Genomic DNA, 24897 nt, shown 5'->3' on the forward strand with positions numbered 1-24897 from the left:
CACTGATATCTGACACAGCATTATTTCAGTCAGAAAGCAGAAAAAAGAAAAGCCCTCAGTGATGATGTAGCATCTTTCAGCCACAGATTTCGCAACTTGACTCTCTACCACAAGTGGTCATCTCACACTTGCTACAGTATTTTTTCAGCATAATTCCTTCTCAGCGGGAAGATCTCCTTGGTAAAGAATTAGTAATGATTTTCTTTTGTTTCTTGTAATGTTCTTCACCTATTTCACTAAGGAGTTAAGTTATCGAAAGATTTTAAATTAGTTTTTTTGCTATAAGAATGAATCTAAGAGGAATATTACAAAAATAACTTCTGTACTTTGGAGGAATAAAACGGTAATAGCTACACAGAAAATAGTAGCTGTATTGCTGGACTAGATACTGTTGGTATATGCAGTTCTCTCACAGCCTCTTCGTTAGCTGGGCCAAAATTATACTGGCTGTAACTCCACTGATCTAATTAGAAATCAGTAGGGTTACCGCTGGGATAAATCTGGGACTTAGCAACTTTGTGGATGCTCCAAGCAAGCTTCTAATGTACCAACTGTAAATTGAAGTATTGACTACGTTAAGCTGCAGTACATAGAATTTCATAGAATTTTGCCTCAAAAGTAAAATTATCACATTCAAGGATTATTTTAAAGTGTTGGATATGAATCTAATAAGAGCTCTTTGATACTATAACATTATGAAGTTTTTCTTGTACTGAACCTAGGGGGCCCAGTGCAACCCCAAGGAATGCAATCACAAAGCCAGGAGCCATTGCAGCCACAGCGCATGTACCCCCCTGGGCAGTCAGCAAAGCCCTCAACTTCCCAGCCACAGCGTCCACCTGGACCTACGACCCAGCAACCACGTGCCCAGGCTCAAGGTCCTTCCAGCACCCGATTACAAAGGGAAGCAGAGGCACAGCCTGCACCACAACCACAGCCTGCTCCACAGCCACAGCCTGCGCCTCAGCCCGCCCCGCAGCCTGCGCCGCAGCAGAAGCCTCAGTCTCACCCACAGCTTAAGTAAGATTTGCTTTATCAGTTTTCTAGTCTCCTCATAACAGTTACGTTTCATTGTTTCAACTGTAATTTGGGAGCTGGTCTAACATTCCTATAAGGATGTACATGTGTTCCCCAGTCTAAAATCAGGTTTCAAAAAGCTTATTGTTGGTCTATCATTAGAGTAGCATTAGTTACATCCTGTGCTATACAAGATTTCATTAGTTGTGCAACTTATGCCCCAACTAGATCTGATGTGAAAACTCTTGATCGTTCTCTTTTTTTCCCCCTCCTTTTTATGTCACTGACTCATGATCTGGGTGTGCTATTCGTCTGCACAGAAAAGAGGAAGTCTTATCTGTTTCAACTTTTAACCTTGCAGTCACTCAAAGAACAGATTCCAGCTTCAAAAGGCCTGTCTCAGAAACAACCCAAATGAACACGCTGCCAAACTGTTTCTTACAGTAACGCTCTGCTCATGGTGTACATTGCTTCACTACTGACTGTACAGCATAAGTAACTCAGACTCTTTCTAGAGAAGACAGCAGGACTCGCACGGGCACCCGCCCATAGCTACCTCACTGCTGGAAGGTTCCGTCGTGCACAGCGTGAAGTCGTTGCTCTGTATAGCCAGCTACACGCTGCAGTAAGGGATGCGGAAAGGATCTGTAGCCATACATCCTCAGACAGCTTTAGAGCAGCGAACAGAAAACATGGAGAGGGTATTAGCAGCGATTTGCTGTTTTTCAGCATAGTGATCCTTATGCACGCTACTGCCAGTAGAGTCGCAGATACACTGCACTTATTTTGATAAGTAAAATGCCATCATTTCATTCAGCAGTGCAGATTCCCCTTTTCCACCAACTTATATGGTTGTACTGGTGTGAAGCAATTCTCAGTCCTCACCTGAGCACAATTCAGCCAAACAGACTTGTTAGGTGAGAAGATGCACAGATTAAAACCATAGTCAAAAAGCATAGTTGCTTCTGAAGAAACTGTTTTCTTGCATTCCTGGGACAGTGTATTTCTTTGTTTTGTTTTATAAACAGAAAACCCAGATTGATTCATCTGTTATTTATCTACATAATAGACAGGTCCATTTTCTTAAGCAAGATGAAAGACCCTAAATTAGTTTGAAACTTAACTTGTAGATTTCTGATATTTAAGAAAAACAGAACAGGTACGAAAAACACTGTACCACATACATTTTCCCAGCTTTCTCCTTTTCCTCAATGGAAAAGTAGTCTCTCTATAAAATAAAATAGAATAAACTCAAGTTTTTAAGATGGAAACTAAACAAGTGTAGTTTTTCTAACTTTCGAGAAGTTTTGGGTCTACACCAAGACTGAAATCTCCTGCCTGTAGGATTAACTCTATTTGCATGTGCATACTTTGTATTCACCCACATGCTGTTGCCTAACCTGTATGTACATGTTATTAATCTGTGAATAAATATTTAATTAGGCTACTTATTGTGTTACTAATCAAGTCAAGTGCTGCTTCCCACCCTCCCTCTTTCAGTGAGTACAAACAAACATTTATCAGTCTATTCTCATTAACACAACTATAATTTACGAAAAACCTAAAACGCCTGTAGCACTGTTTGCTGTACAGATGTAGAGAAGTTGCAAAGCATGGGGAATATAAAACAACCTGAACAAGGAAAGCGTTTAACTATAGCAAAAACTGAAATCCTATGATTGTACTGAGATAAAAATGAAATCAATTAACTAATTTATTAGTGTGTGGATCTTTTCATGAAAAGATTATAACTCATTATTGTTTTATATTTAAATTCAAACCTGCCTTTTAAATGCTATTTTACCTGAGTTAGTTTTAAACTTCCGATATTTTCCTTCTTGTACGTTTTTTTATTCATGCTTGCAGAAACTTAAACCACGTATACATGATAGCACTAAAAACAGAATAGGATTACTAGACCAACTGCTCCCAGGCAAGCAAAATGCTACCTGATTTGAGGAATTTTTTTCAACGATGAAAATTGTCATTAAACTGCCATTAAGTTTGAAAAATATCCAACACAGCAGCGGACCACGTTACAGCTTTAGGTCTCATTCTTCAAACTCTCATCATCCTGTGCTGGGTAGTGATTTGGATTTAGTAGGCAGGCTCAGTTTCGCCGTAAGTTCTAATTTATGTCATCCAATTTACTGAGATATAATGTTTCAGATATGTAAAAAAGCAGTGTGTTCTCTAAATGTAAGATTGTCCTACTTCGCAAATCAAAGTACAGAAGGAATGTGCTTTATTGCAGCAGTTCTGTATGCTATATCTAACCACACTGTGTTGAATTTTCATTTTGCTCAAATGGAAACTGTCTGTATCCCACAGACATTTTTCCTTTTCTTCTAATTTATACAAGTTATATGTGGATGGAAGTTGGTAGACGATATGACCATACAAAACATGTTGCATTTTTGTCTTGCAGCAAGTCGCAGTCCTTGACAAATGCCTTCAGTTTCACAGAATCATCCTTCTTCCGATCATCTGTGAATGAAGATGAAGCAAAAGCTGAAACTATTCGAAACTTGAGGAAATCCTTTGCTAGTCTTTTTTCTGATTAGCCAGCTTCATCTAAATGCACACAGCTTATAGTCTAAAAACTACGTGAATGTTACATAGGTTTTGTTTTCCCTGTGACAGTACCTTTCTCTCCTGTGCTAACTGTTGTATTAAGCAATATGTTAAACTTACAAAAAGAAAAAAGAACAAAAAAACCCACAGAAGAAGGACTTTGATGAAATACCATTTGGGAACACGTATAGAGATAAACAAGGTAGAATTCTATTATGAACACAGAATGCCAAATTCTGAAGTCCTTATCTATTGTAATATTGTGGCCTTACTGTGACTGACTATATTATCCTAATTGAGACTTCTTTGTAGATCTGTGTTAATAAAGCATTGAGTTATGGGTTTCTTCTTGCTTTACCCATTTCCAATGCGTTGCAATGCATGTGTATTTTGTGTGTAAATGTTTTGTACTGCAAGAGTAGTCTTGATTTGTTCTTGCCTCTCAAATTCAGGAGGCAATTCACACTGACGTTCTTGTCAAGCCGCATAAATAGCGTGAGAAACTGAAGCACCTTCTTCCTCCTTATACAATCTTTCCATCAGCTGACTGTAGATTTCTGATGTATTGCTGAGTTATCACTACACTAAATTAATGTCATAAATAGAGTGTATATGTACTATTGTACTCCATATGTCTATTCAAATTTATTTCCAAATTGTAATCATAACTGATTTTAGTTGCAAAGAATATGCATGATGTTACCCTTATTTTTGTGAGCACCTTCTAATAAATGTAAAGTCCCATGCCTGTTTAAAAAATTGTCTTTGACAAAGCTTGTTTCAATGTCAGTATACATCGTCTGTTTTAACTGATATCAAAAGGGTATTTTTGTGATTATTAAATATTTGGACACGAACTACAACTCTAAGAAAACAGAACTATCAGAAATAATTCCCTTTTAGATTGGCATCATTAAAAAATATAAATTTTAGGAAACACATTTACATTTTCTAATGAGGAATGTATTTGTTAAATATTTCTCTAACTTGCAAAAACAGAATTGATCCCAGGCTTTGAGATAATAGCAGTATATTTTTTTTATTCTCCAAATGAAACTGAAGTTGATTAGTAATCTCTTGACCATTCCTTTCCAAATGAATATCATCTCATTCTGCTTATCGTGAATTGCATGCAGCAGTATTTTATGCTAGGAAACAGTGGTAGCAGTGGAAACATGAGAAAATAATGTATATATTTATTTATATTAGCACATCTGAGGGAGAAAACAAGCAACACAAAGTTAATTTCTAAATCCTATGGAATTTGTAATGAAGTATAGAGAAATCACGGTAACTTTGACGGCATAGCGTCTCTCAGCAGTTTAGCAAAGAGTCTGTCTTGGGCCAAGAGTCTGACAACAAAGCATGGAAACTATCAACTCAAGTGATGTCAAAGTTAAGTTCATACATTATCATTCTGTCAACGTGGTCTGAGTTGATGATCTTAATATATATGTTTCCTCAAAAGCAGGAATGTCTAAATCACGGGCAACAGAACTGATACAGTTTTTGGGTTGACGGTGAGTGCTGACGCAGTGTTGCAGTTGCCTAGAACAATGCTGTCCTCCAGGTTAAAATACAAACTATAAATACATGGCACTGCCCTCTGAAGGATGGAATCTCAGTCTCTATGATGGGCACATCATCTTTGTGAAACAGCCCTCAAAGAAGCTCTGTCACTAAATTAAAGATAATTCTCTCTCTTTCGCATTTTTACTCCCCAGGAAGAATGCACTGTAGACAGAAACCTATAGTTTAGACTATGAATTCTGTGGCAAAACAAAACTCCTTCAATATCGATGTTCCTATTCATTCATAAACACCATCAAAACTGATTTTAGTTTTGTCCCCTTCCTGCTCCCCTCTGGGTTGAAACACCCTTCACTAGCAGCAATAACAACCCTGAGCAATTCTATAGCCTTTTATGTCTGAGAAGTACTTTACTTTTAGATTAGAAAGATTAATCAAAGTTGCTAACGCAAATTAATTACTGCTACAGAGAAAGCATGGTAATTATGCATAGTTTGGCATGGTTCGTGATTAGTACATGCCTAGTTTCAGCAATATAGTACAATATGAACTGCAGGTAGTTCATTAGTCCAGACCCCAGATTTTGACTTGAGGCAAAGTTTCTTGCTCATATAAAATTCCCTCCCACCTCTTCCTGGGAGAAAACGGGTTTCACTACAGTCTTTGTTTTACCATCTGGAAAAAAAAAAAAAAAAAAAAAAAAAAAAAAAAAAAAAAAAAAAAGAAAGGAAAAAAGAAAAGAGAGCAAGATGATGCAATCAAATCTGCATGGTGTATCCTCCCACACAATGTACATAACACATTGCCTCTCCACAATGCTGAAAGTTCTTTATATCTCCAAGCATGCTAAAGCGTGTCACACACAAGCTCATGCATGCTTATGTTCCTTATGTACTTTTTCATCGTTAAAATTTTTTAAGCAATCTATAGCACATCTTCAGAATACCTATCAGAAAAAAAAAATAGTGAACAATCTTTTCAAACATTTATTCTCTGGTTGTATTTTTTCATTGTGTTTTGAATACATGTGCAAACACTAAGTACCCAGTTATCCAAAACAGTGCTATCTAGGTTTGCATAAGTCGTAACATAGAAATAATCTGAGTGTCTGAGGTTCAGCTTTGTGAACATTTGCCTAGACACATGAGATCTGTACTTCATACTTGCCTTTTCCATGGAGATGCAGATTATGATGCCGTAGGTCACTATGCACAGTACTCCATCCTTTTTGTCATCTTCCACATACAAATTAGCATAATATGAAATCTATAGAGCTACTTCATCAAGTTTAGTTTTAAGATTGAGATGGAATCATTTTCTGACCAGTAGGCCTGCAGCCATTCAAAACACAAGCAAATTTCAAAAGATTGTAATTATGGATGAATATGGATGCTAACCTGGCTCTGAAACCACCACTAACTCTTCAATAAAAATTAGTCAAATAGTACTAAGGAACTCTGTAAATATTGAGTGTAATTTGTATACTTCTTCCTCCAGAAGAACAAAGTTGTTTATCTGAGCCAACATTGTCTCAATGAATACATCACATACAATGAAACCTATTTACAAAATTGAAAAGGTCATTGTGTAATATCTGTGCATTGACATGGTTGTTGCCAGTATTTGGATGAATACTACAAATAAATTTCCTAGCAAGTTGTTCATTAACAACAGTTTCCAGTGATGTTGGGTAGGAGCCAAGAGGCTGAATATACCCAACAGATCTACCTAGTGCTTTTTCAAACATCTGTCTTAGTAAACAGGATAGCCACAGAGTTGGGGGGGGTCGTCAACAATACAGGATCTGTGGGAGACCAGGGCTATTCTAAATTGTCAGTGGGAGGCCAAGCAACACATATAAATTGATCTAAAGTGTCGCTAGGCGCTACTGGGCTTCCTCTTGGATCTGGTTATTCAGCTATCTATTTTTTTTATTCATTCAGGCATGTAGTAAGAAGCAACTTAATCGAGCTCTGCATTTCTTCTTCTCTGACTAAACAAAGCTATCTAGTAAGCCAGTGCTGCAAATAACGATTTGCAAATTTCTATCACTAGTAGAGTTTATTTTTCATACCAAAAATAACTAGAAGTGATTATTGACCCAGAGGAGATTAAGAAAGATTATATCAAGTGTCACAAATGCCAGCACAAATGAAATCAAGTTCTGATGAGAATACACGTTTCCAATATGGAAATGCTTTTTATTAGACTTATGTAAAACTATTAAGATGGTTTTAAAATCTTGTGTGATAAATTTCAAAATAGGTAGCTGAAATTAGTTTTCCAAATCCATACTCTATTACGCAAATAAGCAGCAAAATTTGCAAAATCATGTTTTCCTCACTTCCTTTAATTCCTCCTTATCTTCTAAGGAAGAATGTTACACTACAAGATAATAATTTATATCAAGTTTCATGAAGCGCTGATTTGGCTATCTGCAGTTAGATTCTTGCACCACCAAAATTATTTTAAGAAAGAATGCAAATAAAATTAGCCTTAAGAAAAAGAGAAAGAATTAAAATAACGTCTAGATTGTCAGGTATTCTCAAGTATCCTTACACTTAAAATGAGCCAAGGAAAAGAGCAGAAAGACTATTGCCCTGCTTCATTTGAAGATAGCTCAGGAGTAACTGAGGTGTTTTTTGCTTTTTGTGGAGTTAGCTTTTTCTCCACACAGATCATGTCACACAGAATTAGAAAGACAACCAATTTAAACAAAAATAAATAAACAAACAAAACCTAGACTTTTTCCTTGTCTTAACTGGGATTGAGGTTTTAACTTCTGTTGTGGCATTGCTCAGAACTTCCAAGGGTGGATGCGGTATTTAAAAACTGATCCACTTCCCACTAGAGGGTACGTATTACAGAGGAGAAGGCAACCATCTTCATTACTAAACATTTGTTCTGTATAAGCAACGGTAACAGAAACTAAGAAGAAAGCATTATAACCTGACAAGACTGAGAATGGAGTGAGAGCTTAACTCCTTACACTTGAACTTCATTAGCATTTTTCTCCTAATCATTCTTATTTTACTCACATGTGCCTGTTCTTTTCACCAATCCCAATCAGCCAAATTCTTCTTTAAGGATTTAGAAGCACTCAGCAGTACTCACATTTTTGTTTCAGGACAAACCTTTGAATTGTTCTCATCTCCTGCTCTCTACTTCCTTATGTTGTGAAGATAGCTGGTGTAAGTAATTACAGATTGAATTTGATTGTTCATGTTCTTTTCTTACTTCCTTAACTAAAAGAGATATTTTGGTGAAGATCATGTAGACTTTTAAAGTATATAGATAGGCAACACAAAAGAACTTCTTTCTATCTGGATGAGAGACTAAAAGGAGAACAAAACTAGTAGTGGAAAGCAGGTGGCCATCTTTTAGTTTAGGAACTACTTGCCAAATGTCTGTTACAAATGTTACCATAGCAAGTTTTTCTTTCCAGAGATAACCTAGTATGTGGACTTAAAATAATACTGATAAGTCCCTTCCATTAACTACAGGATAACTGAAGTAATGAAGGGGCATTAGACACATTAAATTAAAATTAACAAGAGTTGTGCTTTATTAGTATGCCATGTCCCATTTTGAGGCTGTCACAAAATCTAAAATATGTTTTCTGTTTTACTGCAGTTCAGAACAAAAGGATTAGTGTGGCTCACGGAAATTAGATTTCTGCTTCTATGGAAAACTAGGGAAAACTAATGCTTTTCCCTCAGCCCTTGGGTACTTCACACAAAATTCTCCCACTTAAGTCTCCTGAAACTTTACCTGGGAGAAAAGGATCTACTGGGCAAGTGTTTCTCAGTTAACTAGAAGGGGATGTCAGTGCAACAAAAGAACATTTCTCATTCCCACTCACTGCAATAAAATATGAGTACATTGTTTCTTCACTCATAACGTGACTTTTCCTTCAATGTCATGAGAAGTTTGAACATAGAAAGAGGCTGAATGCATCCTTTCATTAGGAATCTGCAGAATGCCATAAGCTAACACCTGTCTTGCCAAGTGTGCTCTAACTGGAGATAGAGTGTACAGATCTCAAACTGATGATTATGTAAGTCTTAGGCCCTTTAAGCTATCTTGATTACTATCCTGACTGCATCTATCATTGCTGAGTACTTCACAGTTCTGGCTAGTTCAAACCAAACTCCTATAGTCTGGCGGGTTTTTTGGCATATTTTTCTTTCTTTGCCATCTGTATTAATAACAGTGTCATAAACATGACTATATCTTTAGGCATGTTTTTTTCCACATGCACATTTCTTTTGGTCATGCAGAGTTGGAGACCGTATGTTCCGTTGGCCTTGTGTTAAGAAATGTGACATGCTACTGAAGAGACTGCCACTAGAATTAGTCTGCAAACAAATTCGTCTGCCAAGATGCCATGTCAGACGTAGTCTTTGTAAGATTTGTCTCACATTTTAGATCCAACAAACAGCTGTAAGTGCCAGATATTACAGCTTAAGATATAGGAGATGCTCTTTTTCTCTCCTCTTCTCCTTGGGAAATGGAGATTAGTCGCTCTTTGTCCACTAGCTGAGCCAGGCCTAATTACTACATAGAAATGACGGTAAAGCAGAACTGTGATGAACTGCATTAGTTAACTGTCTTGGTGATAATTTAATTATATTAATTTGCAATAAGTGCTGCATGATTCATCTTAAGACTCCTAGGAAGCTGGGTAGTGTTTCCATATAGAACAGATTCTACCTCAGACACTGTTAATACACAGTCCCAACAAACATCTATCTTTTAACAATCTTTAAAATGGGTGTTGCTAGCTACATCCACTGCTATTCACTGTAAAGATACCTTTTCTCATTGCTTGATGGAATTGTAACAAATTTGGGTATATGGAGGAGACCTGTAATTTAAATGCCTCTGCCCCACCTGTTATGGGAATGTCTCTGAACTGGGATCAAGGAAGCATTCTTTTTCTTATTTAGATGTTTTTTCTGTTTGCAAGCCATGACTTAATCTATTAAAAAGTGAAATTATTAAGTACGTCTCAATGTCTTTTAACCTTAAACTCAAGTTCACTTACAGTGATATCATATTAATATATGTATTCCTTTACTCAGCAATGTTTTACAGCATATTTTTGAAGACACTAGCTTTTTTCACACTTTTTTCTTTTCCCTAGAAAGGGAAAGCATGTGCACTGACTCTGAGGCATACAGAGCTGATGTAATTTCATGGCAAGAAGACTCCTGCTGCCCTTAAGAATGTTAGTACAAGTTCTGAACTGACTTACCCTCCTCTGGAATAATTATGCATTCCACTCTGGCACATTTTATCATGCAGTTCTCCTGCTTTGTAGATTACATGTCTTGAGGAGGTACAAAAGGGAAGAGCAAAGACTGTTTTATTTCTATACATGCATCTAACAATTATATATACACACACCTCAAATAGTACTTTTAAATGTAAAATTATGTGAGAATTTACAGGCATATTTAATATGTACATTAAATACAGGTATCCTTTTATGAATCAAGGAGATGCAAGCATCTCTTGGGAGTAACACAAAGTATGGGGAGAATATATTGTTAAATTATAATTGAACAAGCTAGAACTTGCTCAGGTTAAAACAGCCCACCCTCAAACTGAAAAAGCCAAATTATGCCCTCAGCAACTTCTGAAAAGCAAACTGCCTTCAGTGGATTTCTGCAAATTTAACTGTCTAGAGCCTACAGCCACATCAGAATAAGTCTCAGTGATCTCAGAGATTAAGCAGTCCCCGGCCGAGTAAGTATTTGGATGAGACCTCTTGGCAAATCCACATAGTATTAGACATCAGTACAAGATACATTTATAATTGAGTGCTTGGGTGTGAGGGAGTGTTCACAACATGAGACTTACAGATACCATAAATGAACCTTCCAAAAAGGTTTTAGGAGGGATTTATTAGCTCACCTCTCTCTGGCTACAAAAGCCTAATATAGGTTAAAAAACAAAAATGGAAGCTTAAGTGGCCTGAGTGCTCGCTGCAGATAGTGTTCACTCTTTACATTCGTTCAGATTTTACTATCTGTTCTGAAAATGAAGAATAAAATATGACTACATTTAAGAAAAACTACAGGCAAAGTCACGTTTTATACTGAAAGGCATAAATACTTATGTTACTAGAGTCAGCAGAAGCATATCGGGATATAGCTCTTCAGGACAAAGCCAGGCAGAGATTTTTACCATCCTCACAGTATCTAATTCGGATAAGTTTTAGTATATATCATTGAGATTTAGGTATTTCAAATAATTATTTCTTTTTCCCCTTCAGGAGGTTATGGATAAAACTCTGAAGGGGAACAAGTGCTATGAACTCTTTTTATGCAGTGGCCCATAAGAAATCTAGTGTTTCATTTTTGAACACTCCTGAAAGTCTAATTCAGCTATGAAAGCTCTCTACCATGTTCTGCTAAACAGATAATATTACATACTAGAAACTTCTGCATACTGACTGGTTGATGTTACTGAGATGCAAATTCTCTGTGTTTCTGTAGAATATGGAGGGGGGGGAAAAAATCTTAAAAGGTTACAGAAAGACCTAACAGTATCTTCAATTCCCATCAGACTCAGGACTTCAGGAAGTCTAACAAGCTAGAAGAGTAGCAGAGTGGCTAACTAGGACTCCTGGACCTATCTGTACTTGAAATGCTCTGTTTAAAGCTTAGAATCCTTGCTCCTCTCTGCGTGTAAGTCTGGCTTCCCATTCCAACCAAAAGCCAGTTTTCTACAAATGGATCAGGTATATAATGGGGGTTGGGAATATAAAGGGCATCATGCAGACCATGTTGACAAAATGCAGCTATTTGTTATTTTTATGCCTGTTCTCCCCACTAATAAATTAAAACCTTTTTTCCTCATTTATTTTAGAAGTCAAATTTTCCATTAAATTCAAAGATAATGTGTGAAGTTGCTAAATAGTACTGATGCTTTTTGTGCTCCCTCACACATATGGCTAGCTGAGAATACATAGCAAGTCCAAGCTTGAAATGAATCTTTTTTTTTTTTAAGCAACCAGTATATAACACTAAACATGATTTAATAATGGAAAGACTGGCACAGCCTTAAAGGAATATCATCAAGTAGGCAAGGTATGCTTGTGACTTATTATAAAACAGTTAAATCAAGTAGGAAGCATAATCCAGATTCTTTACATAATTATGGCAGAAGGGTGTGGAAGAAGGAGTATCAATTATTTTTTAAATTGGAGAACTTCTAACTGTAAAAGAAGCAATACATTGATCTCCCATTTCTCTCATTTCCCCTGAAAATGTCTGTAGTTCATTTATTCTTAATGTTATTGCCAAGTTAAATGCCAGCTTAATACTTTGCTAACGTGGAGCTTACTCTTTTGACAAAGGCATTAGTAAAATTTTTTTACAAGTCTTAACACGTAAAGCTTACCCTTCTCAGGACAGTATCATCTCTACATAATCAAACTGATCACAGAAAGTAAATGAAACAATTTCTTGTTTTGTTACTCGTGGAACAAGGATGTTATTAAATTCAAACTAGCCACAGACAGAAATTGCTTAGTTGTAATAGTGAAACGGTGCAATCTGACATTAAGTAAAGCATTATAGAATTGCTTTAAAACACTAAAGACAATTTCATTTATGAATAACTTGTTATTTTATAGGGCTTGCATTTTAGTTAAAGCACAAGTAATTTCTGCTACAATTAAAAACATTGCTGTGTCAGCTGGCACACAGTGGAGACTTGTAATTTTACGAATGAAATATACATCAAAACAGTATTCTTATGTTCTGTATTTTGAAGTACTTTTGTTCTGGGTCTCTGTGTAAGCCAAGCAGCAATTCCATGGCAAAGGACTGAAATTTCCTTAGAAGTCTTGTCCTTTGCAGCCTCTCATTTTTAATCACTTTATTCTTAAGTGATTGAGACTAGAAAACAGAAATGTGATTTGTATGCACTGGGTTAGGTCTGAGGAATCAACAGTTCTTTACCAACGCTATTGAAATAAGAGGTGTGTCTGTGATTACCAGAGATCTTCCGGTGATAAAAGGAGGATTGCATCAGCTTTTGGCTCTGTGTGTCAGAATGACTCAGCAGAATGTGTTTCCATTTTCTTTCCGGTTGGAAGATGTTGAACCTTCGTTAGTGCTTTCTCTTAAAATGCCATGAAACAGGCAAAAGGGGGATGTTAGGTTTCTCATCGGAGTAGCTTGACCGCCTTTATTCATAGTAGCATAAGAGCCATGCAGAGTTCCCTGATACTGTTCGACCATATTCTTTTTCAGCAAGAAGAAAACAAAGAGGTTTGTTTCAGAAGCTCTGCAGCTGCTCCGTAGTTAAGTTACCAGACCATTTCTCCAAGTTTGTACAATGCATGACACAGGAAATTCTAATTTGGAATTAAAACTGAATTGTGAGGGGTAACATTTCTGTTAATTCCAGTGATTAATTAGTCCTTTCTTCAATGATTTTGACCCTCAATCCATAATTTTGTCCTTTCTTTAGAAATTTAGAAAAAATAAATAGAACATCTCAGGAAATTCTCAAGTCTGTTTTGGGTCTTACCTTGAATTACCATGATTATCAAAATGCAACTATGCAAAATATATTTTTAAATATTTTTCTTATCCTTTCATATTGCTAATAGTCAAAGATTGAATACTGAATTATATAGAACACTGGTTTGACTCAGCAGGACATCTCTTGTGCTCCTACTTTTCTTCCCTATAAGTAATGAGTTTGTACCAGTGACATTAAGGCAATCCAAATTAAAACTAATTTGGCAGCATTGCCAAAGTTTCTTCTGAAATAGAATTATAACTGTACAAGTCAACAAAATCAAAGCATGCCAGAGAGACATTTGAAAGCTGAGTAAATCTATCTGGGTATTTGATTTTAGTCTGCACTGGATCAGTCAGTCTGGGTTAGAATCAGGACACTTTACCTGTTCCTGGGGAATTCTTCTGATTGTTTTGAGTATGTCTGCTGCCATCACTGAGGGCTGGAGTTAATGTCCAACTACAGATAGTTTACACTTGCATGTGGCCTTTTATCTACACTTCTTCCTCTCCACTCAGCATCAGCTGAAGTCAGCACCGTCTGATTTAAACTCAGACCACCACATCTCACTTTCTGTTCTGCCCCTGCTCTCTAACGTTTAAATCACTCCCTTGACCACTGTCAGGAATCAATTACAGTCTGTACATACTTTAACAAGATGTTTAAACAAGATATCACGAGACTGTACTAACTACATTTCATCATCGGTGGCAGACCCAGTACTTCCTCTAGGCTATGCTGTGCTTAAAAGGTAATCTCCAAGAACTGGGAAAATCTAAAAGCTACATTTCCAGTTAGCCATGTTCTTAGAAAAGGAGTCTGAAAAGATCACAATTGCAAACATATGGGGATAAAATTGACAGTCAAGAAAAAGAACAGCTATCTAAATCCATCAATCATTGTCAGATATTATACAGTGTTCCAGAAAGTCTGTTCATTCTCCTGAAATAAGACCATGCATATTCTAGTTATAGTCATGAAATTTGAAAGAAAGCTTAAAAACATTTTTTGAAGCCTGCCATTTCCTTTGCATCAAATTCAATAAGTCTGAAATAGGTGATGAAATAATGATGAAGTCAAGACTAACTTTTGTGCATAATTTGCACAATACTCTTCTAAAATACAATCCATCATCTAATCTAGAAAAGTACCTCAATGCCAACTGTGGTTTTCAGCAACATGCCCTTCTGAATCAGCATTGAAAGTGATTTAACAGTGCAACAGCTCAAAACCCCCCAGTAACTTAGGTTCTGACATATGCTAAAAGGCTAAGAAATTTTCTGCTTATTTAGTTGATCTTGCTGCTGCAACAGTGTTGAAAGTCGTTTTACAATAATTGAACTAATTTATGTCATTTTTGTAGGAGTTGGTCACATTCTTGGAACAGACTGAGCTTTGAGAGATTGGTTTTCTATGTGAAACATTGGCACCCAATCTGCTGTTACGGTAAGCATCCTCTGTTCACAAAGTGTACACCAAAAAGAGCCCGATGTATTTACAAGCTAATGGCACTTACTTTCTTATCAGCAAAGGCTAAAAATCAGGTGTGTACTATTAGGAGGACTGAAGCCAGAGAAGTCCTTAAAGTTGCAAGACTGATAGCTGCCAAGCACAGTGATCATTTACGTTTTAAACAAATGGAAACATGGCTTATTATGTGTATGGAAATTTCACAGGGTATATTCTGAAGGGAGGAAATATTTTAGTGGCAAAGATACCAGTAAAACTTTGGTAACTCAGGAGGAGGAGAAATACGTTGCTTAAAAAATTAGAAGCCTCCTTTCTGTCCAAAGCATCAGTCACCTTCTCAGAGTGTTATTTTACCAAAAAATCCTGAAAAGCAGGTAGCTGCCAGCTATGATCATTATGCTGCCTTACAAGAAAAGTGGCAACGAAACGAGCAGCATACCAGAACACAAATACAATTGTTCCACTGTGAAAGATAAACCACAGGCACCAAACATTAGTTGACAGAAATCAAGAGTGTGGGACCCTTCTGAGTGAAACACTGAAGAACAACAGCAGAGCTGTGCCATGACAGAGCCCACAGGCACTGCAGGTTGTGCAGTGCCATCTGCAGTGACAAAGCCCGGGTGGTTGTTCAGCTGTGCCTGCACTGTATCCCTGCGTGCTATTGCCCGGCTAGTGAGCAGAAAGAACTTAGCCCTAAGTCTCAGTAAGCCTTTCTTGCCTCTGAGGACAAAAACGATTTTCCCAAAAGCAGAGTTTAAAATAAATGAAGTCAACCCAAATCTGTAAGACTTACTCTCTAAACTTTGAAATATTCTGCAGCCTTATATATGTACGTTTACTACTTTACTCCAACTGAAATGCTTTTCAATTATTAAGAGAAAAGATTGTTCACATCAGTCTCTTGCTTCACAATGTATGTAATCCGTATGTGTCTCAGTGACCTGTAGGACATAAGCTTTTTAACAGCATACTAAAAATGTATGCCAAAGACATTTCATTGTGAGGGGCCTATTTTCTCTCTCCCATTCAGCAGATTTAGTTAGAATGGATCTCCCAAGTCTATTGACAGTCTTCTCACTACAGACGCTAGGCAACTGTTCTTTGGTGGTTGGCTCCCTTAGACTAATATTAAAAATAATCTCACAGTGAACATTTCTTTATTAGAAATCTTCTGTTAAAATATTGGATCACTTACAATATTAGCAAAATCAAAAGCAAAAAGAAGGAAAATTAGTAGGATGCTTTAATTCCATCTTATCCCTCCTGCAATGCGCAGAGATCCTGTGTAGTACTGAATTAATGATTTGTCACTCATTGCCTGTTGGCTTCGCTGGTGTTAATGCAATGTTCATGTGCTGTAAATTCTCTGCTTTAATCATTGGAAACTAAGGCATTACACCAGTTCAATAACTGCAACCACACCCAGTTCCCCCAACATCAGATAAACACTTGGCAGAATTTGTCCTACGCAAGCATGTATGAGATCAATCTTATTGATTTTATGAGATGGCTACTAACTAATCTCAGTTTATTTGTAACTGTTCACAGAAGATTTTACTCCTTTACACCTATGTTTTGAATTTGAACTTATCTGAAAGAGAACATAATAGAATGAGTGCTTATTATTACACTAAAATGTAAAGTATTAAACAAAAGATCAAATAAATGCATTTTGGAAGAGCAACACTGGATACAGTAAACAAATCTGGGTAAAGCAGCTTTCAGTTCTCTTTTAGTTTTGCAATAAAGCTTCCACAATCTTAATACCACAACAGCATTAGAGAAATTGTTATTCAATTCAGTTCAGTTTCAGTATTGAAAACTTTACTCATTCATCAGTTTGGAAGGAAGAATATGCCTAGCAAGACATAATTCCTAAGAAGAAGAGGAGAGTGCCCCTGAAGTGTTTTACTTATAAAAAAAAAATATATATATATATATAATTCCACACGCTTTCCAGCAGGGGGCAATGCCATATATAATTGCTTAATCACACGCCCTGAGCCCTGTGCCTCCCAGCAACTGGGGAGTCACCCCAAATTGAGCAATGGAATTGGATGCTTTTTGGGTAGACAAATTCTCCTGCCCAAAGCCACTGGGAAATTTCAGGTTATTACTAAATGTGGCATAACAACAAACTTGTATTAGTTTTTCTTCCAAAATAGTTAAATGGCAGTCAGGAGCCCCAGTGCTATTAAAACTGAAAGCATGGTAAAATACAAGTACATTTAATCATTTCCTCATTTTTTACTTTTTTTTAAACTCAGCTTGGGCAGCATTAGCTTGGAAACTTCCGCCTCCAGACAATAAGAAAACATTTGAAAAGGGCTTGCAAAAAAGAGGAAATAATACAACTAACAAAGAGACAGCAGGCTACAAATAACTGAATGACCTACAGAAATATAGCCAAATTATGTCCTATATTTTACCTATGATAACAAAATCCTTTTGAAAATGAATGCATGATTTTAAAAGTCTGCTATAAAGAAAAACTTTAGATAGTGCTCTAAAAATAACACCAAACAAAGCAAACAAACAAAAATTCCACCCTACAATTAAAATTTTCCTGTCAAGTTGTTTGGCTGAGTATATGCAAGCACTAAATTTCACTTTCTTGTTTATTACAGCTGCAGGAAGGAGGCTTTTGGGGTTGTTTCTCTGGCCCCAGCCCAAGTGCATGTACACACAACCACGTTGCCAAATTCCCCCAGTTGACAACAGAGAGATGGGAGGGAAATGAGGGAGCAGAAAAAGAAGAGAAATAAGTCCTATTTTTTCTACCTCTAGGCTCTGAAAAAGATCTTGGCTGCTCTACTTATAGGAAAGATACAATTGCAATTAAACTCCTAACAATGTAGCATACCTGTTAAAAACAAATGAACAAACAAAAACATATTTCCATATCTTTTATTGTCTTGTATCTTTGTACGTGGACTCTGTAAGTCCTACTTTAAAATGGTAAACTGCTTCTGTGTTCAGCCTTGTATGAGAAGAATAACCCACTTTCGGGAAGCAAGACAATTCGGCCACAATATGTCAGATCAGTCCTGGGATTATCTTCCACAGACACTCACCTCTCTTCCCCTTCCCCAGCCCAAATTCTGCCAACAGCATCACACTATGCTGATTGAATACCAGTAAACTTCTGTTCGTTAGAGACTGGGCTTATAATGCAAACACCGCAGTACTGCACAGTTCTCATTTTAAATGAAGATCCAGATTTAGGTTCTTTTGAGCATCTAGAGCTTAGATGTCATGATATGCTTAACTCTTCCTTTCATAACTGATATATAGCAGTAAGATACTTTCATCTCCCTTGTCTTAAAAAGCATAATCTGGTAAATCCCATCACTAATGTAGAAAGCATTAAGCAAAAATTTACTTTGCTCACATTAAGGAAAGTTACTCTTTGTCCTGAAGTAAATTACTTTTCTTCTGTACTTCAATGGAAACTGGGTTGCCAGAAACCTTATATCCGCTCTATAGCATGAAACAGCAACTGCATGTAAAGACAAAAATATTTACTGCCATTCATGAATAAAGAATAAAATGGTAGAATCCATTCTTGATATTTAACCCTAAAAGTTCATGTACACAAAAAATGAGATAGGAAGATTCAAACTCTGGTATTCCTTCCCCTGCCCCTCCAAACATTCAGGAGTGGAAGTGATCATCAGAAGCAGAAAAGTATTTTGATCTTTGTTACATTGGGACTATGGAATCTAAGCAACTATTTTACAAGGCACTGTAATTGTTTGTACTTGCAAAACTGGATTAAGAAATCACTGCTATTCTTAAAACACATCTATCACATACATACAAAAGTCAGCATATTTTTACTTAGAGCTGAGCCTTCAGCCAACCACAGTGAGTTACCGTGTACCGCCCACACTCATTCTCGCATCCTCCCCTTCCCAAGAGCAATCACTGCATCTGGCTAGTATAGCATGAAACAGTTTCCAAAATGCCTTACCGGGGTACACCTGCCCTAGGGATGACCCATGTGTATCTCACTAATACTCTATTGACAGTGTCACAGTTTCCAGCTATTTCAGTGTAATTACTGAAACACAGTCATTAGAAGTGCTGAATAGAAAAGGTGAGTTTATGGAAAGACTTAGGAATGTTTTTGTTCTGTTTTGTATTCTTTTATTTAAGATACAAGCCCTATTTTATTCCAAATGTATTGAGAATTAAAGCAGCGGCATCTCAGTCCTTCACAGTGTAGCAAAGATAAGCAAAAGAAGCAGCTACAGAATGCCAAGTTTCATCAGACCTCTAGAATTTGTAAGTACAGGGCTTTACTGAAATTTTTGATGGTAAGTCTGACTAATTCTGTTGTAAATGCTTTAAAAAAACCAACTAGCTAACACTATAATTGAAAAATAGCCTCAAGCATATACCACAGCCACAATCAGGCTAATGTCTGAGTTATGAGACTACAGCTCTCGTTTTTGTTAGCAAAATCAAAATCAGCATCTACACTGCTAAGGTTTGTAATAGTCTGTAAAGAGATCATAATGATGAGGGAGTCAGGCAGATTAAATAAATGTTTAGAGAGTCTATTTCTTTTTTCATTAAATTTCTATGTTTTTTTTGTTTCACTGTAACAAAAAATAAAAATAGAAAGATTTTATCTTTCTACCTCTTTACTGATGCCTTCCAGTATAACCTGGAAAGCATTCACAGTCCTTTAACACCATTATCTCTAGTATATTTCTTCTAAAAGGAGGTATGGTTGGTCCCCAGCCCCAGTGGCAGGTACACCACTCTGTCTACACTCTCCACAGAAGATAAGAAAAAAAGCAGAATGGATTTCTTCCTTCTTTCTTTCCTCACCTTCCCCCTCCCTCTCTTACACAGGAAAAAAATCAGACCTCTTGGAAACTAGATTAAGTATGTAGCAGTTTACCTGATGAGAAGTAGTAGTTCTGTTCATTCTGGTTCGTTCTGTTCCTATAGTTTCAGAAACCTCTCATGAATACTCATGATATCACTGTACATTTCTCATATTATAATTTCTCTTAAAGACATTTAATAAGTAGTTGTGACACAGTGCCTATAAACAAGATATCCTAATACTTTTCATAGGTACTCATGGCATTCTCTATTTTAAATTGCATTTCCTTTTACTTATGGTCTATAGCAGATGGTGAATTACAAAACGTCCATAGTTTCCTTTCTCCGTAAATACTTCAATATACCCTCCTTCCCTCTATCCTCTATATGCAATCTTCTTTAACAAGAAAAGTTAAATTCCCCTTGTCTAAGAAAAAAAGACCAACAATTTCTGAAAGGAAACAAGAAACTTAAGTTATTTGAGTCAAAATATATTGTTATGCCCTTCTTGCTGGCTACGAACGCTGCTTAGCCTTACCTATATTTGACCACTGCCAAAGAAGGAAGTCTATTTTTTTTTTCCTCTTGGCAACTCTTTTGGAGGTACACTATTGTGTTCCCAGAGTACTCGTTCTCAAAGGCTATTGTGAATACTGTAGTAAACAGAACGCTCAGCATCAGGATGCAAGAAACAGGATCCAAGGCTGAAAATATTTGCCAAGAGTGGATGTGACCGCTGCCCCATTCAGTCCTGGATGGTACAACAGTTCATCTTAGCTGCTAGATATAGCACATTCTGTAATGAGGAGGACAAAGGTAGCAATTACTGACAAACCGTGTTGTTGGAGAAAACAGCATCAGGATGTTAAAAAAATTTCCTTTCCATCAGGCAACTAAACAACGGATCTCAATTCCAGATAGTAGGTTATAGTCCCAATTTGTATCGGCAAATTTCCACATACTGTTGTGGAGCTGCATGATTACGACAACTGAGCTGATGACAACTGTGAATTTGGCCCACAGATTGAAACTGAAATACTCAGAGTATTTCAATTAGCTCCTCTGTTTTTTGGCAGGATATACATGATTTAGACTTGCCAAATGGTTCACATTTTATAAAACTAGAGAAGAACCAGAAAGTGGTAAATCTAAACATTGAAGAAGCTAATATTAAATACAGAATTTCACAGAATTAAACTATAAAGCAAGAGTAGTGTTACATAGGGAATAAAGTACTGTGAATAGCTATGGAGAAATTGATGTTCTTTCATTCAGATTACGGAAAGAACAAGGGAAATGCACAGAGGAATAAAAACAGAGTAGATGATAAATCTGATGCTAAGAGAAATATGTAATGGATTTTACTATTAATTAGTGCCTTTACCATAGTGTAAAGAATGTATCAAGGCAACTCAAGTCAAAGTCAAATAATTGCTTGATACGACCAATCATCAAAATTCAGGCACATCAAGAAATATACTGTTGATGTTAAAGACAGAGAAGATTATTATCTAATTTTATCCCCTGCATAATACAAACCATAGAAACTTCCCTATAAATTGTTTCATCAAACTTGTAGCTAATTCCTTACATATCTCTAGAGACACGTTCAAATTCAGATTGAAGGTTCTGAGTAACAACACATTACTTTCTAGATTACTTGTTTCAATTACATTTTTAATCTGAATCTGTGTAGTTATTGCATCTTCTACCTTTTTCTCCAGTTTCAACTGTTAGAAGAACAGCATAGATATCTACTGAGTCAACTGATCTTTAACTTGTATAGGTGGGCCAAGTCAGCAAGTCATAATGCTATGAATTTCTGTGCAGATCTGTTACCTATTCTAGCACAGCTTCCCACGCACTGCTACACTCAAATCACATCAACAGTTCTTCAAGGGTCTTGGCAATATAGAAGCCCATTTAAATTGTGAAGGAATTTAGGAAAATATTGCCAATTTTTAGTAATAAAAGAGCACTACTTTAGTACGTGGCTTCTTTAGTGTTGTGGTTATTAAACATAAAGGTGATCCTTGCTGTGTCTGTGCACCCATTCTGTCAAAGTAGTCTCTACACCAGTCGAGAACTTTCTGACAATGCAAAATCTCTGTGCGTAAAGATGTCAGGACTTGTTCTCAGTCTTAACGCTTTATCGTGAGCCACCAACAAAGTGGCCAGGCAAAAATATCTGGCACTGAGTTAAGGAGAAGAGATTAATGAACCCCTGCATACACAGAAAAGATTCACAGAAAAGCTGTCCATGAGGAGGACAGTTTGAGTCTTTTGCAGGCACAAATAATGCTTGACCAAAGCAGGTGTTTATAAAATGTCCTACAGAACTGAATATCTTTATAGAAGCTATTTCTCTCACTTTTGCCTTTTCTAATGTCTTCTTTTTAATAGTTAGGAAGCATGTGTTTAGAAGTTCAAACGAGCTGTCAGATAGTTTCCATTTATGAAAGGTTTTGTTTTGTTTCTCTGTAGGAGAAGTAGATTTGGGGTTTATTTGTTGAGGTTGTTTGTTTGTTTGTTTATGAACAAATATTTTTGTCTGCTTGCTAGCTTTCATCTCTGCAACTACAGGAATCTGAAACTGATTTTAAGAATCAGGAAACAAAGGCATAGAAAAGTAACTGTTTCATTCTTCAGATCACAAATGGCTGTTTTCCTTTATGGAGTGCAGACTGTGAACCTAAAAACTAACCTAAAAAGGATCTTGGGGCAAAGACTCCTCTCAGAAAATACTCCAAACTATGAGGAAAGCACCAAGATATTATATTTTGCCTATCTTAAAGTCAGACATAAGCTGAGTCTTGATTCCTGCAGTCACAGACGCACACATACATAACATTAAAATAAGAAGTTCTGTGGTAGTGACAGTAGATGTGTGTAAACGTGGTAATGTGGTGTAAATCTAAACACAAATACTACAATGCTAGTTTTAAAACAGACAAAGAGTATGCAAGATTTTGGGTGACACAGAAACCCTTCTCAAATTGTGAATCATTCGAGGTACAGTTCAATCCTTCCATTCCATAAGGAAAGCTGTAAACAGGTCAAATCGCCTCTCTGGTGTAAGCATCCAAAACAGCATTTAAAAGTAATAACTTATGAAAATATTTTTATTCGCTTGTATTCCAGAAACAGCTAAAGCCACTTTTAAAAAAGAACAGTCTGGAAACTATCACTGGAGCAATGCTTTAAAAATTACTCACAGCCTAATTAACATCTGCTTTAAGAGTTTAAGTTATTACAGAGTCATTTATCTACTTAGAGCATCTTGTACAGATTTTTAATGTTTAACATTTCTACCCATAAACTACTAGTGAAAGATATCCACCTAAGAGAACACAGGAGGTAATTCTCAGCAGGTAATGCAATTTTTCCTAATCATAGGATAGGTAACAAACATAGAAATGTAGTCCTTTTCAGAAAGCTCAAAGCAGGTGTAGAATTCTAGCATCAAAAGAGAAAATAACAACAACAACAAAACTACATAAAAAACTTTAACAACAAGCAAGAAATAGCAATTCTGAAAAGACAAACGAAAGAATATTTCTCCAAAAGTTCTAATGTGTATGACCTTACTTCATTATGAAATACACTTAGAAACATACAGATCTTGGAAAGGTTCTCTCTCAAACAGATTTTCACTTGCAGTTGGTCTTTTCTGAAACATAGCAGGCTAGAAGTTGATTAACCAAACTACGGCTATCCTCCTACCAACAGCTGTCCTAATCTTTTAGGGGAATTATTCCTCTGAATTTCATTTCCCACTGTTAGATTAGGTCAGTGTCCTACTAGGGCAAATGGGATGGATGCTGGGGAACATACAGAATAATGGAATCACTAAGGTTGGAAAAGACGAGTAAGATCATCTAGTCCAACTGTCAACCCATCCCCACCATGCCCACTAAACCATGTCCCTCAGTGCCACATCTATTTTTTCTTGAAAACCTCCAGTTACAGTGTCTCCACCACCTACATAGGCAGCCTGTTCCAATGCCTCACCACTTTTCAGGAAAGAAATTTTTCTTTATATCTAGCTTGAATCTCCCCTGGCACAATTTAAGGCCATTACTTCTCATCCTATCACTAGTCACCTGGGAGAAGAGGCCAATGCACCATTCAGGCAGGGAAGAAAGTTTCAGCACTGAAGAGCATTGATTTCCATCATCTCAGACAAACTGCAGCCTGCAGCTCATGCACAGGAGTCTTTCTGTTGTGTCTCTAGGACTGTGTTTAAACACAAGTAGAATGGAGATCTAGGAATTTAACCCTTCCTAACCTCCCTTTATTTTTCCTTAATGTTTCTTATTATATGAACCAATCTAAAGGCTCTGGGAAATCTTTCTGATCGTGATTCTTACAGCTGTTTTACTTTGGTGTGATATTTGGGATTCTTGTTGTCATTGTTGTACCCTACACAATAAACACAAGTATAAAGAAAGTATTTAACTAGTTTATGATAGTCTAATCCCTTTCAGCAGCATTCAGCAAAGGTTGAGAACAGAAAAGGTGTCTAACTGTAATAGCAGAGAGAAGCAGAAAAAGAAAAGGACAATTGCTGTTCATTAATGGCATATTTACTAAAAGCTGCGTTCTGAAGTGTACACCTGGTATCAGTGCTGCAAAGTACCCAAGAGAGATCGGAAGAGCCCTTCTAGTTCCTTGCTTCCCCAAGCACAAAAAGAAAATCAAGGCAGTGTTTCAGTTATTGTAATAATGAGGTCAGAAGAACACAGAAAATCTGCTCCTAATTCTAAGAAACCTCAGAAAACCTTCTTTTCCTTTTGTCTGTGACCCCACTCCTATCATATACATAATTTATCAACTAAGTTAAGTTTCCTTGCTTTCCCTTTTCTCACTTTATCATTAGGAAGCCAACTCTCCGAAGGCCTCAGCCAGACCCCAGGGACCCTG

General features: G+C 36.7%; 1 protein-coding gene and 2 long non-coding RNA genes across 5 annotated transcripts in view; 2 read left to right on the forward strand and 1 right to left on the reverse strand.

Moving 5' to 3' along the window:
• Positions 1 to 4455, forward strand: part of SYN2 (synapsin II) — a 153457-nt gene extending 149002 nt beyond the window's left edge. Inside the window, exons 11-12 of one of the 2 annotated variants that reach the window (XM_021409272.1) lie at positions 723 to 1020; positions 3446 to 4455. In XM_021409272.1, coding sequence (XP_021264947.1) covers positions 723 to 1020; positions 3446 to 3581 — 434 coding nt within the window. In that variant the 3' untranslated portion in view covers positions 3582 to 4455. The remainder of the gene's footprint in view (positions 1 to 722; positions 1021 to 3445) is intronic. The other variant, XM_021409271.1, reaches the window with a different exon arrangement.
• LOC110404714 overlaps positions 2847 to 24897 on the reverse strand; it is a 33581-nt gene continuing 11530 nt past the window's right edge. The window contains exon 3 of the long non-coding RNA XR_002442467.1: positions 2847 to 3504. This is a non-coding gene — a long non-coding RNA (uncharacterized LOC110404714). The remainder of the gene's footprint in view (positions 3505 to 24897) is intronic.
• Positions 7889 to 18933, forward strand: LOC110404715. 2 transcript variants are annotated; one of them, XR_002442469.1, is made up of 5 exons: positions 7889 to 8312; positions 10268 to 10351; positions 11695 to 11869; positions 15026 to 15108; positions 17763 to 18933. It is a non-coding gene; the product is annotated as an uncharacterized LOC110404715 (long non-coding RNA). The 2 variants fall into 2 exon arrangements; XR_002442468.1 differs by lacking the exon at positions 10268 to 10351.

Source organism: Numida meleagris, chromosome 11, assembly GCF_002078875.1.
Source record: "Numida meleagris isolate 19003 breed g44 Domestic line chromosome 11, NumMel1.0, whole genome shotgun sequence".
Taxonomy (NCBI): Eukaryota; Metazoa; Chordata; class Aves; order Galliformes; family Numididae; genus Numida; species Numida meleagris.